At 34.8% G+C, this 15,075-nt stretch overlaps 1 protein-coding gene across 1 annotated transcript in view; it reads right to left on the bottom strand.

The window, feature by feature from the left end:
• Nucleotides 1-656: 656 nt before the first annotated feature.
• TMEM67 (transmembrane protein 67) overlaps nt 657-15,075 on the bottom strand; it is a 90,688-nt gene continuing 76,269 nt past the window's right edge. The window contains exons 21-28 of the mRNA XM_074200170.1: nt 14,132-14,272; nt 12,148-12,228; nt 11,539-11,655; nt 8,645-8,761; nt 8,450-8,554; nt 7,057-7,159; nt 5,032-5,174; nt 657-1,878 (exon numbers count right to left, since the gene is read on the bottom strand). Of these exons, the coding sequence (XP_074056271.1) occupies nt 1,798-1,878; nt 5,032-5,174; nt 7,057-7,159; nt 8,450-8,554; nt 8,645-8,761; nt 11,539-11,655; nt 12,148-12,228; nt 14,132-14,272 (888 nt within the window). The 3' untranslated portion in view covers nt 657-1,797. The remainder of the gene's footprint in view (nt 1,879-5,031; nt 5,175-7,056; nt 7,160-8,449; nt 8,555-8,644; nt 8,762-11,538; nt 11,656-12,147; nt 12,229-14,131; nt 14,273-15,075) is intronic.

Here is a 15,075-nt window from a genome sequence, read left to right as displayed (position 1 = left end):
GATAATGAGAAGAAAGGTAAAGAAATAGAATGCCTTTTAGAGACAGTTAAAGTCCTATGGTAAAGGTAAACCAATTGTAGGGATATTGTACATAAAATTCCTATCAAGTATGGATTTGATGAGGCAGTCTTCTAAGGTCCTTTAGGTAGAGTCATAAAACGAACTCTTACTCCTTTCCTTGCTCATCATGCACTCTTGCTCTTTGATTATAATCATCTCTATCTCCTCCCACTGGGACCCTGGGCTACACCTCCCCGGACCCAAGCGTCCACCAGCAGGCACCCCACCATTTGGCCACAAGAACACTTCCCCCTTCCCCTATACCCCTCTGGATATTGCCTTCTTCCAACAGAATGGAGATTCCCTGAAATCAGGGTACCCTGCTCAGTGTGGAGGTGGGGAGAGACTATTTTCCTAGAGTTGAGCACAGTGTCTAACTCATAGTAATTACTTTATATATCTATCTATCTAAACATTATTGATATTTTCTGCCTTAGCATCACCAGCAACAACTGATCCTTCCATTCATTTTATTTTTTTTTAGTTTATTTTTAAGATTTTGGGAAAAAAACTTAGATTCTGTCTGATAAAGATTGGCGCTCTTATTCTAAAACAACACATACACAAGAATCACAAAGTGTTTTATTATACATTTCCAATTAAGAAAAACAATCTAATTAAAAAACAGTATTTACATGACAGTATTTACAACAAAAGACATTTAATTAAGAAATGCATTTAAAATATTGCTTATTGGTCACTTGCTCTAAAATGTGATATATTAGGCAAACAAATTATAAATCAAAAAGGAAATCTTAAAGGCAAATTAAGATTACTACAGTATATCACTTCATAATAATCAAATGGCTTCAAATTTGTATTAATAGTATGCTGGACCCTTAGTATTTGTCTCTCCATTTTCTTTACCAATTATAGGAAATGGGTAAATGCAATGTAAGAGGATTTGATTTAATGTGACATTTTGCACAAAGAACATTATAATGTATGTATTACAGCTATTACAAACTTTTAAACATAATTTTGAAACACTGCCTAAAATAATGAAAAATGTTTAACAAAACTACATAGAAACATTAATGATATTAATTATAAAAGGAGACCATATTAACAAATATTCTTCCCAGAAAGAATATGTCAACATATGTACTTTATAGAATATATAGGTACTGTTTCATGGAAATATTTATTAGTCAAAACAGTTAATTTACTGAGTCTCCTGCCATTCAAGGGAAGAAATTATGACATAAACTGTGTCAGTAATTACACAATTTAAAAACTCAATTTTTAAATGCTTATTTCAATATAACATATATAAAACAAATGTTTTAAAATAACATGACTTAAAATTGATGTTGGTAATCAGAGAATCAAATGTATTTTGAAGACTTTCAATCAGTAGAAAAACTACAAAAATAAATCATATGTACATGTGCATGGGTAGTAGTGGGATAGGGAACTGAAATCTAAGATTGTTAAGCAGCTGCCACACCACAAATACAAAGTTGAAGATTTGTAATTTTGCCTCAATAATAGATGGCTTTGTACATTTCCTTTGCCTTTTAAGTTCCATACATAATGAAGACAAAACACTTCTAAGCATGCCATTTTATATACTTATAAGGCATCTTAATGTTGGTTATAAAAATAAATATTTAGCAGATTAAATAAGAATAAAAAGAGTACCATTAACATTTTTAAAATAGGATAAACCAATCCAAAACTTACAACTATTTTGTGCCATGATTGTAAAGTGTCTTGAATTATCCTTTGAATTAATTAAATAAGAAATCTTTGGTCCACCAAAGTTTTAGATGCCAAATTTGTCCGCCCTATTGTATCACGGATAAATTTAAAGACCTGAAATAAACATTAAAATGATTCAGAACAAAAAGAAATGTGCAAAAATAGTTTTAAGCTGTATAATATTTCAAGTATCCCCCTTAATTATTTACTCTGGAAAAATAACCCATACTGTTAATTAAACTTTATGTTAAACTTGATATGTTTATTTGTACCATTATCATCTGTTTTCCACAGTTACAAAAAGGAAGCCATATTTTTTTTGGGGGGGGTTGCAAGGCAGTGGGGTTAAGTGACTTTCCCAAGGTCACACAGCTAGGTAAATTATTACGTGTCTGAGGCTGGATTTGAATTCAGGTCCTCGTGACTTCAGGGCTGGTGCTCTATCCATTGCACCACCTAGCTGCCTAGAAGCCATTTTTTTTATGAAACTGTAAAACAACTGCTCATTTCTTATACTGAGTATTGAATTTTACACACACACACACACACACACACACAATTTTATAGGTGTTTATATGTAAGCACATATATGTAATATGTACATATATACAGATAAAAGGAAGCTAAAAATCCTTTTTTGATAGTTTTGTAAACCATGAGTTTTATCCATAAGTCAATTCTCATGTGTGTGTCCAGACACACGCACATGACTACTCCTCTCAGACCATCCTTTGAGCTTTCCAAGTTTTGTCTCCCCTTCCTCCCTCTCTCCCTCAAGTCACAGGCAGTACCTGAGTGGAAATCTAGAACAATATTTTCAGAAAAGTTTACATGATCAGTTCCCTTAATTTAGTGGCATTACCATGTCTCTGGGGGATTTTAGTCTGCTCAAGAAGAAGAGCAATAACATTTTAACCTATAAGGGTTCTTGGTGAGAAAGAGAAGAGAGACAGTAAAAGAAATCCAAACCCCTTTCTGGGAAAGAGCCCTGCTCTTTTCCTCATATTTTAGATGCTCCTTCAATGATAAAAGGATCAGCATCAAAGGACCTATAATCGGAACAGCCTTTGAGATGATATAATGAAGTTATTTCACTAGGATCACATAGCTGGAGTAAGTCAATTCCAACTAGGAGCAAGAGTGTTTTTAACTGACTAAGTCATATACTCCACATAACAAATTTCTGTACTGTAAAGTTGTAAAAAGCCTATCACTTTCCATTTGCCTCCTAATGTTGATAGTACATATGGATAAAATATAGCTAGATGGTGCTTTAAGATTTGCAAAATGTTTTATAAATATTAACTCATTCACAACTTGCTCATTTTGGGGGCAAGGAAATGGAGATGAAGAGACATTTAATAACTTATCCAGGTTCACACAGCTAGCAAATGTCTGAAGCAGGATCTTAATTGAGGTCTTCCTGACTATAAATCCCTTCTTTCCATTATGCCACCCAGTTGCCATCTTACCCCAACTTCTTTCCCAAATTATTCCAACCCTTTTGAGGATCTCCTCTCTGTCTTTTTCCTTATCTCAGTCTTACTCTTCTTCCTCCCTCACCAATTGTTCTCATCAGGTTCTTGACTAATTCTATCCACTCACTATGGGGGTTCCCACAAGGCTCTCTTCTGCACTCTTGTTGCTTCTCCCTCTATACAATTTCCTTTGGTGATTCATCAGTTCCCATGAATTGATTCAAGGATCATCTCTGTAGATGAATCTCACTTTTGTTTCTTTAGTCTGAACTTTGTCCTGATCTCCAGTCTCATGTCTCCAGTTCTTCTTGGACATTTCAAACTGTATGACCTGATATCTTCAGGTCACTCACCACATCAACTCACTATAGTTCCCCCTTAAACTCTGCACTCTCCACTACTGTTGAGGACCCATGTTCCTGGTCCCTTGGCTCACAACCAGGAGTCATTCTCATCTCCACCCCCTCCATTCCATATCTAAGTTGTGGCCAAGATCTATTGACTCTCCCTCTCCTTATGAAGACATATAAAGAGGCACAATAGAAGATTTTCTATCTGGCCTTGGAAGTGACACAGAGATATTGTTGGAGGCGATATTTGTACATGAGGGGTGGGATGGTGGTGGGTCTGGGGGTCCTCATCTGTAAAACAAACCTGTCTTACCTTTCTCACAGAAAAGTTGTGAGGAAAGTCCTTCACAAACCATGAGTTACTGTTGGTATTATTTCTGACCTTTCACTTTATCTACTTGACATACTGTTGAAACCTAAAACTGCGGTGAAACCAGCAGCCACTGTGACATGAGAAAATAGCAGACTCTGGGTGCTCTTTGGCCCTCTGGAGCCTCTACGATGCCCACCATGCTCTGGGAATATGCTATAGAGCCCATTAAACAATGGGTGCTACGGTTCATCTCAGTATACTGACCATGGTTTCTAAGACCTTTCATATGATACAATGCTCATACTTCACTTCTCTGACCCTGCCACAGTCCCACAGTCTTATCACTTTTCACCTGGACACTACAATAGCCCAAGGGAGGGTCTGCCTGCCTAGAGCCTCTCCCACTCCTGCTCATCCTCCAACTCAGCTATCCAAGTGATGATGCCACTGCCTCCTCAGATCTCTGCAGCATCTCCAGGCCAGTCTCTCCCTGCCTTAGACTTTGCATTCCAACACCTTCTCTAGGACACAGTGGCCCAGGCCTCCCAGCTGTTCTTCACCCAAACACCCTTCCTAACCCCCCAAATTTTCTTGGGCTGTCCCACATGCCTGGACCTCCCCCCCCCCCATCTTCTGATCTCCCTGGTCTTCTTTAAGTCCTGGAAAAAATTCTACCTTCCACAAGAAGTCCTTCCCTACTATCCCCCTCACTCCTAGAACTTTTCTTCCAAGATCCCTCCAGTTCTCCCTGAATGTGTCTGATTTGTACATTATTTCCCTCTTTAGAATGGGAACACCTAAGGTGCTTAATAAATGCTTCTTGCTTTGACTTTCCTAACTCTTCTCTCTCTGCTTCCTCCTCTTTTGCTCTATTTCCCTTTCTCTGCCCACCTGTTTTTCTCCCCAGTCACAACCTTCCTTTCTTAAGACTACATTATTAAGTCTCAACATTTCAAATTCTAGTAACCATGAAAGGTGGGAGTAGGATAATAGTAGATAAGCTCAAAGCCAAATTCTGTGTCTGTACTGGACCAAAATACCCTTCCATTTTCTTTATGAAAGCAGATATTGTTGACAGCCACTATCTATGTCTTATAAATGCCACTTAGCAACAATTTCAGCTCACCTCCTGTTGTAAATAAGTAAGAACAGCTGCTAGAATAAAATCCTGAGAAGCCAGATCCACAACAGAGAAAAATAGTATATCAAAGATAAGCAGAGTAGCTTCATTTCCGTAATAGAGAATACTGCTGAAAGAATAATTTTCATCTGTAAAGATAAAAAGAAAACATTTAGATTTTTTAAAAACAGAATTTTTTAATTAGAGTTAAAGACAAAATATGAACAATTCAGAACAGCATATGAAAACGCACTTAAAAAGTCACACTGTGGAAAACTATGGCTAAGACAAGTAATTAGGGTTGACCAGTCTTGGGAGTTAGAGGGGAGGTCTGACTGTTACATTCTGTGAAGAATTCAGAACAAGGCCCAACACTGACCATCAATTAAGGACACATTTACAGTTCATCAGCAGCTAGCATTTCTAGCCTGTGGTTAAACTGTGCCAGGCTCAGTTAATGAGCAAAACCTTGTTTTCTGTAACTAAAAGTTAAATTAACCCTACAAAGTTCTATTTGCATGGTAAATGAAGCAACTACAGAGTTTGATTTTAAACTCAAAATAGTCAATTACTTAATGGTGACAAGAGTTTCTTTCAATAAATCTAATGCTTTCTTAATCAAATAATTAGAGTAAGAAGGAAATTCCTGAAAACCACTAGGTATCAGATCTTTATAATCTTCAACTGACGTCACCAATTAGCAAACTGCTGGTGATAGGGGAGAAGTGATCTAGAGAACCCTGGACCATGGATGAGAAGAAAGAGACAAAGAAGCATAAATCACCAAAAACCCCTGCTCTTATCCCCTACTATAGCAGGGGAAAATTATTGTGTAATATGAATAAAAATGTGGTGGCAATAATAGCTAAGCATTCTCTCTAGGAAAAAATGCCAGTAAGGACTCTGAGATTTCATAGAATTTTACAAATAAAAGAATCTTAGAGCAAGATCTCAGGTCCCCTGAACAAGTTTATTCCCTTCACCACATTATGGTTTTTCCCAGATCATATTGAAAAAGAGTTATGTGTCTTCACTAAGAATTTCCATGCCAGCACTCTCATTACAGGGGCAGCTATACAAACAATAGAGCACTGGACCTGAAGTCTAGAAGATCTGAGTTCAAATGTGTCCATAACATTTAACAGCTATGTGACCCTAGGCAAGTCACTTAACCCCTATTTGCCTCAGTTCCTCATCTATAAAATGGGGATCCAATGGAGAAGTAGTGGCATAGCACTCCACGAAATGGCATGGGCATCATGAAGAATCAGACATGAGTGAACAGCAACAATTCTGTTTAAATCAAACTCATTCTATCCTCCTAAAAGACTGTAAAATATTTTAAGATCTAAAGAGCATATATTAGAAGTTTGCAAAAATTCCTTTTTAAAGTGATACACAATGTTTTTCAATTATTGCTGTCATAGATGTTTCACTTTTTAAAATAACGAGTATGAACTAAAGAGTAAACAGGAATATATTGATAGACAAGTTTTCATTGTATAAGCATTTCTGTAAGAATTTGTTGTTTTAAAAAACTAATAAAAGAAATGCTATTCTGATTTTAAAAGAGAAGACAATTAGTTTGTTTCAAAAATGAAAATTTACAACAATTGAAGCAAAAATAAAGATAACTATCAGAAATTATTTTATCTAATTATATGTAAAGAATTTCTAGCTGAAGAGGTATACTGCACTAAAATATAAAATGCTTCCATGGGCATTTACAAAACCCAAGTTATTATCAACATATATCATGGTTTGACATTTCCTCTAGTTGTAAAGTAAAAGAGATTTTGAAACTTGTCTTCAATTCTTTCTTAAGGAATAAGTGTTTTATCTGTATGCTTCTGTTGACTGGACAAAAAGATATGTGGTCTATTGAAAGAGTAGGATTCCACAGTATTGACTAAATTGGTTATAATTATCTTCACCTTCCCATGAAGTTATACAATAAAAATAATTGAACTCATAATGTTTATTTTTTCAAACTTTGAAAAACAAGCTATATCAAAGTAATTTAAATAATACCATTGTAGAAGATGCTTTTTTCCACTGGTTCCATGAATTCCATACCAAGAATTCTTTCAAGAAGCAATTTATCTTTTACAAAGTAATCCATTTCCTTATGAACCTAAGACAAAGCAGTTTCACAAAATGAAGTAAATATATTGCAATAAATTTATACCTAAAAAGATAAAATATAAATAATAAAAAATGTAGTTTACTTTTTTAAAAACCAGATAACTGAAATCTGAACATTTTCAAATTAAATATTTATCAAAGGTACAAAAAAATATCTTTTTCATCATTAAGATTCATATGAGGAATTCTAGAAACCTGTGAAATACATAAAATTAGTTGATTTACAAAAAATTTCTCCATGCTTCTACTCAGGGATATATCTGTTGTATGAAGCATGATAGATCTGTAAAGCATAACAAACTGTTTTGTATCTGAGAACATTTAAATGTAGATAGAGTAAATCTAAATGTTTTGCTTAATGATAACTAATCCCCATCATACTCAATAAATTATTTTGTGTCCCACAACAGTATTCAAAATATATGTATGAAGTGAGTCTAAAAAAGTTGTCCGAATAATCATTTTTCTCCATTATAACTGACCTTTGTTTTTATATGTACAAAATCTTCAATCTTAAGATGGAGGAATCCGAGAATGAAAAGCAGAATATTCTAAGAAATGTCTAAAATGTTCATATCCTTTGACTCAAAGATCTTATTGCTAAGTATATTCTTTCAAAAAGATCAAAAGATTAAAAAGGTTCCATATTTACCAAAATATTCATAACACCTCTTTTTTTTGTGATAGTGAGTGGAAACATTGTTACATGCCCATAAATTGAGGAATGACTAAACAAATTGTAGTATACAATGTAATGAGGCATTATTCCACTGAGAAAAACAACTGAAATTTTTTAAAAGATGTACATTAACTGAAACAGAAGGAAACGAGCAGAACTATAGGAATGATAAACACAATGACTCCAAGAATGTTAATAAAAGGAACAATAAAGTGAAATTGAACACTTTGAAACTGTAATGTCCATGTCTGGCCCTGGAAAGCTGAGAAAATGTCCCTTTCTCTTAACTTCATGAAAGACTTATGTTGTCTGATAATGTAGCTGATGTGTTGGTTGGTCTTGATGATATTTTCTCCTTTTTTCAACCTTTCATTAAGAGAACGTTCTCTAGATGGACAGATGATCAATATGTTTAATTGATGAGATATAAAAAATAATTAATTAAACAAAAATCACACAGACCTTAGCAATAAAAAAAAAGAATAAAACCAAAAGGCTTTCTGTAGTTCATCTACTTAGTTGAATGATTAACAGAAATTTTTTTCAAATTTAATTATTGAAAGAATGTTTTCACTTTAATGTAAATATTAAAATACATACATGATCAATGAATGAACCAAGGAATTTATTCATGGCATGGTAAGCTTTAACACTCTGTTCAAAAGTGGTTTCTGATGAACTTAATAGTCGAGCAGGGCCATTTTTCTAATATATAAAAAAAAAAGTAAATTAAATGCAACATATTTTATAAGTTTGGTGTCAAATAATTTGTACATAATTATATTTTATACTTACTCTTGTTAGTGTTTCATGAATTCTGTCATAATGTTGTCTCATTTTGTTAGAAATGGAAATCTGAAAGGTCTGACCGTCTGTGTTGGGTAGCAAACCTCTTTGGCTACACAAATTTTCCTATGTAATTAAAATATTTGTTAAGAAGTGAAAGATAAAAACAAAGTTGATTCACCTCAAAAATCATAATTTTTCTTATTCTGGGAATAAAGATTTTCACTTCACAAAAACTCTTGATAACAGATTTTTGAATTTAAAGAAAACTAAATTTTCCTAAATTTTTCTTCTACCTTCACTTTCTTTTGGTTCAAGTTTACTTACTGACTAAATATTCTACCATATTTAAAAAAGCAATTTTGTAGTTTACAATTCATTAATTTTACTGTCTTTTGTAGAAAGGTCTGATATTTTAGTTGAGGGACTAATTCACAAAATTTTAATAAATATATAATTTTAAATGTTTTAAATGTTAAATATATTTAAATTGTTTTAATAAAAATTAAATATATCATAAACTAATTTAAAGTAGAAGTTAAAAAAATGATATGGCTAAGCCATTAAGGCTAAAGATTAGAAATCTCTTGACTCGGTAAGCCTGAATAAGGAAGAGGTCCAGGCCTTTGTGAAGCACCTTCCATGTACCAGTCACTGCCCCACAGCACCCTGAGAGGGAGGGGCTATTTTTATCTCCAGATTACAGTTGAGGAAACAGAGGTAGAAATGACTCACAAAAACTGGGAAGTGTCTGGGGACACATCTGAACCCCTCTCCAAGCCTAGTGTTCTATCCACAATGCCATCCAGCCACTGCCTTTGCCTGAAGGTCATTCTGTCATCTTCACCTTGATGTTCCAAATCTTCCCTGTCCTATGAGGACTGGTTCAAATCATACCTCCTCCATAAAGTCTGATTCAACTATCCAAGGCCTCTGCATTCTGATTTTCTATAACTTCTACACCACATGACTCAGCCCTTCATTATACAGTCTTGGGTTTTACAATAGGTGTTAATTCTGTTCTTACAATCACAATGTTAGTTTCCTGAAGGGAGGGAACATGCTCTGAATTCTTCTGCATTCCCCATAAGGATGAGCACATAAATAAAAATCTCCATAAAAATTCACTGGTTAATTAAAGTTCAATATTTTTTAATAAAAGGTGAATAATTTTAACTATTGTTTATTCTTATTTGTGTTAACATTTTAAGTATATATATCCTAAAATGTAGAAAAATCATAAAAGTTGATCTGCTTTGGGGAAACTGTACCAGAATTCCAGTAATTCCAAACACTTCAATGTTTCAAAAGTTTATTTGCTTAACAATACTATGACCACAAGACCTTGATGACAGGATGATCACCCACTTTCAAGGTCTCTCTTTACAGATTATGAGGCTGCAGTCCAGGCAGGGAGGATCTTGCTCAAGGTTATACAGCAGGAGAGCAGGATTGAACCTGGTCCTCTGATTCCTAAGTCTGCACTCCTCCTTCTGACTAATACTATCTCATCATCTTGGAAAAATTAAAGTGACAGAGATCACAGAAAATTATTGTTGTAAACCAAAATAGATTATTTAACCAGTAAAAACTTCCAGTACAAATCACCTTGATGTTTCATTAGGCATAGTCTTGTTATAATGAAAAAAAAATATGCTATAGACTATAGCATATTTACAGTTTAAAGAAGTGACATAAAATACATCAATGAGAACATATATGACAACATGAGGAAGTGGAAAAGAATGAGAGAAAACAAATCACAAGCCATCTTATACTGAGTACTCCAAAGATATTAAAGGAACAAGAAGAAGGACTCAAACACTTCGCCAGCTTCTTTATAGACAGTTCACATGGAAGTATGAGTAAGAATTACCAGAATGACAAGGTGTTTAGGGAATTTATCTTTTACTGTGATGAAAATGAAGGATTCTAACGTAAAAGGACTGAAAGTGCCACAGGAGCTCAAGTTTTCTGTAAGAACTAGCAATAAGCCAAAACAAGAAAACAGAAAATAACTGGACTATTTTTCCAAATTTGACCACCTTTCTTCACTTCAATTAATCTAGTATTTACAAAATATTACAATAATAAAAATAGCAATAAATGAAATTTATACAATGCGTTAACATTTCACAATGATAGCTAAGGACCCAATGAAGAGACAAATGGACCTGAATTCAGTTCTAATCTTATAGATATTGATTAGCTGTGTAACCCTGGGTCAGCCTTTTAATTTTTCAGTGTCCTAGATCTTTGACTATAAAAATGGGATAATAACATCATTTACCTTTCAGGGGTGTTATGAGAATAAATGAACTAATATTTGTAAAGCATTTTGCAAACCTATTGACAAGCTAGCTACTATTATTTATCTACATATAATTGCAATGGATATAATGTAAAGTTTGGGCCCTTCAATCAAGAAATTTCTCTCATTAGAGAGACAAAATTAGTCCACATGAAACATTTTAAAAACAAGTGCTGTGATAGTAATTACTATATAATTGCAATAATGTTTCAGAATAGGGAGAGATCAGTATGGATTGTAGTAACTGGAAAAGTTTAGATCTGAGCACAACATAATTTTGATAGAAAAAAGCGCTCCACTTAAAACTATTTTAAACTCTATGATAGTATGCGAAAATGACTTTCCAAAGGGAAGTTTCAAATAGGAACACAGATAGGGGCAATTAAATATATGAGCCTTAAAAATCTGTTATTTTGATTCATTTTTCCCTAGTTTTTTAAAAACTCTCAAGGCTTCCTTCTCTACCCCTTCTCCCAGCCCACCTAGAATTCTCTATTAGAATAACATTGTGTTCGGATACAATCCAAAAGAGAACTTCTCTACAAATACTAAGAAAGATGGGCATTAAGTTATACATGTTCTTTGGACATACCGACTCTCTCTTAAGATTCACATTCATTTCTTCCATGTCAGTATCTGAATGTCCATGAACAGATCGACCATGAATATAATATCCAAAACATTTGTGTGATAAGAGAAATACTGAGATCTATAAAGAGGGAAGGAAAATGAACAATTAGCAACTCAACGTTTACTCAACATAAAATAAAAAAAAAAGATTTAAAATTGTTTTCATACTCCTTACTTTTGGAGTATAACTGGAAAACTACAAAAATTTGATAATGACCTTCTAAAGGATCCCAAAAGCCTCTGAAAAGAAATTCTGTATATTTGTTAGAAAAAAGAGGATTAGAAAATACTCTAGTTCACTGAAGATCTAGAAAGGGAAAAAGAGTTAATAAATAGGTATTTGAGAGCAAACTCTGAAGAGGAAACTAACAGGGCAGTCGAAAAATAACTTGTATTTGATTGCAATTATATGCAGAATTATATTTGTAGGTTGATTGTTGTGGGTAGCATAGACAACTAATAAAGAAATGCAATGTAAATCTCTTCATACAAATTCATTTTTCTAAATGTCTTAATTTATTAACTTTTTTAAAAAAGAAAAATACAACTTTCAAAGTTAAGATGTACTTACATTGCTCATGGAGCATAAATCAACAAATTGTCGTATTTTATCTTCTATAAATCTCTCATAAAAGACAGCAAAGAATATGACCTGAAACATTAAACCAAATTGATGTCTGTTAGCATGTGAGCTTTAATTTTCTTTTATAGCTCAGTGTAGTCTCCTGAAAAGTGCAGAAGCTCCAACCTAAAGCAGAGACATTTTAACTTCAGCTGTTTTTTTCATAGGAACATGGTCTTGGAACAATGTATAAAAATTCCAGAGGAAGATCTGAAAAATGCTAAGCAAATTTCAATCTAGAGGTGGCTAGGTGGCACAGTGGATAGAGCACCAGCCCTGGAATCAGGAGGGCCTGAGTTCAAATCTGGCCTCAGACACTTAATAATTATCTAGCTGTGTGGCCTTGGGCAAGTCACTTGACCCCATTGTCTTGCAAAAAAAAAAGCAAATGTCAATCTCTCACAGTCTACCACATACCCCACTGCCAAAAGAAAAAAGGGGGAGGGTTGTTTGTTTTTTTAAAAGGTTCCAAATCAGATGACAAACTGGTGCTTTAACTAGCTCAATCAAGGGTTCTTCCTGGAGCTCTGCCCACCTTCTACATTCTATTCCAAGAGGTGATAAAAGTGGGAAAATTTCAAATTATTCTTCTCTGATGGAGAAAGAATTAGAGGAAAAGTAGCAGGAGCATGTTCATTCTGACTCCTAGACCACTGTTTTGGGTGTATAAGATAAATGTGAGGTTGAAGAAGAATGTGTTTTCATAAGAAGATGGAGAAAGTGTAGAGTGATGAGATCCAAAATGAAGGGAAGTCTCTTCACAGTAACATGGAGATTTCAGAGACTAACACAAAAACCAGAGAGCAGAGGAGGATGTAGGTTATAGAAGGGAAGTTCTGAGGTGAACAGGAAAGCATAACTAAGGGATGAGAAGAGGAGTTTTGCTTTAGCAGATATTAACTAATTTGTGAGTTCAAGTGTAGAAGATTGGAACTTGCCCACTACATCAGGGAAAATGACCAAGTGATAGACCCTCTGCCCTTCAGGATCATGAAATAAAGTCAGGGTGGCCTCTCAAAGCCTCGAACCATTAAAGGTCCAGGTAATCTTCTATTTTTGAGACCCTGGTGGCAGAATAGAATAAGTATATCTGGAAGATATTCTACATGGACCCAGACACTCAGTTCCTGATCCAAGGTCCTAGGAACAAAGGCCTCTTATAATTAGCATTCAGAACACCAAAACTTGGGTTCTGTAAACTCTAGCCCCCTTAAGAATAGGTCCTGGGAGGCTCCAACGTGAAATGGAGACTTTGAACTAGCCCTCCTCTTCCTCTGGCTCCTGCAGCCAGAAGTCTTGGAGTTCTGAGTCCTGGAGGCAGAGGAAGAGCAAGAAACTGATGAGGGCCTGAAAGACCAAGTTTGTTCTCCATCACTACCTCAGGGCTTCATTCCAAGAGTATGGCGATAAAGCAGACCTAGAAAATACCTAGGATTCCAGTTAAATCCTGATCTCAGAGCCCCTGGGTGCAGAGGCTTCTTTAGTCTCCTTGATACTGAGGACAAAATCAGATATGGGCTATACAGTCTCCTTCAAAGCAGTTCTCCTTTGGGTCCTGTGCTTAGAGGTTGAAGTCTGTGAGCAACAGAAGCCAGAGAAGGACATGCTGCTGCTCCTTCAGAGACAGTGGGAGGGGAGACACTGCAAGTAACACTATTAAATGCTTAAAAACTTGTAGGTGATAAATGCACTTAAAAGCACATAAAGGATAATTAGTTCTCCTAGCAGAAATACAAGTATAAAAGTACAGAAAGAGACAGTCCTTCTGTTTACAGACATGCCTTTCATTTCCAATAAGTTGTGGACAAAGCAAAATTACCTTTTTCATCTGTCTAAATATCGGGGGGGGGGGATCATTTTGTGAAACTATAGCTATATATAAATGCAATAACTCTTTAGGAAAATGTTGTTTAAGAGCATTATCTGAACATACCTGTACCATGCCAATGACTATCCAGAGGGTAGTAGACACAGCATATCGTAAAATGCGGCTAGAAGATGCTATATAGTTACTTGTGCTTCTTGAAAGACTAGAAGATGAATCCATTAATGCCAAGTTCTTGAATCCAACAACCTGGAGATAAAAAGGATACCATTTTAGAACAAAAAAAAATACCCTCACCCATAATAAAAATGAAAATTTATATATTATGCAAAATATTCAATTCAAATTAATATGTCAGAAAGACTAAATATTGGAGTTCAGTTGTTTAATCATTTTATTCAGCATTTCAATCTGTGACAATTTATGCAAAAAATATTAGCTAGTCTCTAAAATCCTATGAAGAAGATACTAGAATATTTAGGGAGGCAACCTGAAATAGTTGAAACTTGGCTGCCAACCAGAATTCCAAAGTCAAGCCAGGAACTGGACTTCTCTCTTTTAATTGTAAGATAGGAATGGCAACATTGCACTACTTCATTTTTTGCTTAAAAACAAGTTTTGGTTTTTTTAATAAAATCTGAAGTTTACCAGAAAGAGCTGAGTACCAATAACAAATTCCATTGAATCAAGGATTCGGGGCAGGGGGGGAGATTCACAATGCTTTATGGAAGTCTTAAACATAAATAATGAGATACTTCTTTCAATGGAATTTCTGATATTCAGCTATTCTTCCCCATCCCTTTCTTGATGGACAAGGCCAGAAGGAGCTTTTCAGATCTCACCTTCTGATAGTCATATTGCATAAAAATCCCTTTCCAAGACTCCATATTAAGGATCTGGCTCTCTACCCAGGCCCCACCATGCACACCTGTGTAAGTGGCAAACTTAGAGAAATATTAACCTAATTCTGTTTCGCTCTTTCTTGAGACCAAACTCTGTAGGTCAACATAAATCCCTTATTAGAACAAACTCTGAAGGTTAACACATATTTA

This window comes from Macrotis lagotis, chromosome X, assembly GCF_037893015.1.
Source record: "Macrotis lagotis isolate mMagLag1 chromosome X, bilby.v1.9.chrom.fasta, whole genome shotgun sequence".
Classification (NCBI taxonomy): Eukaryota; Metazoa; Chordata; class Mammalia; order Peramelemorphia; family Peramelidae; genus Macrotis; species Macrotis lagotis.
The sequence above is the reverse complement of the archived record's forward strand: the minus strand, read 5'-3'. Positions and strand labels throughout refer to the sequence as shown.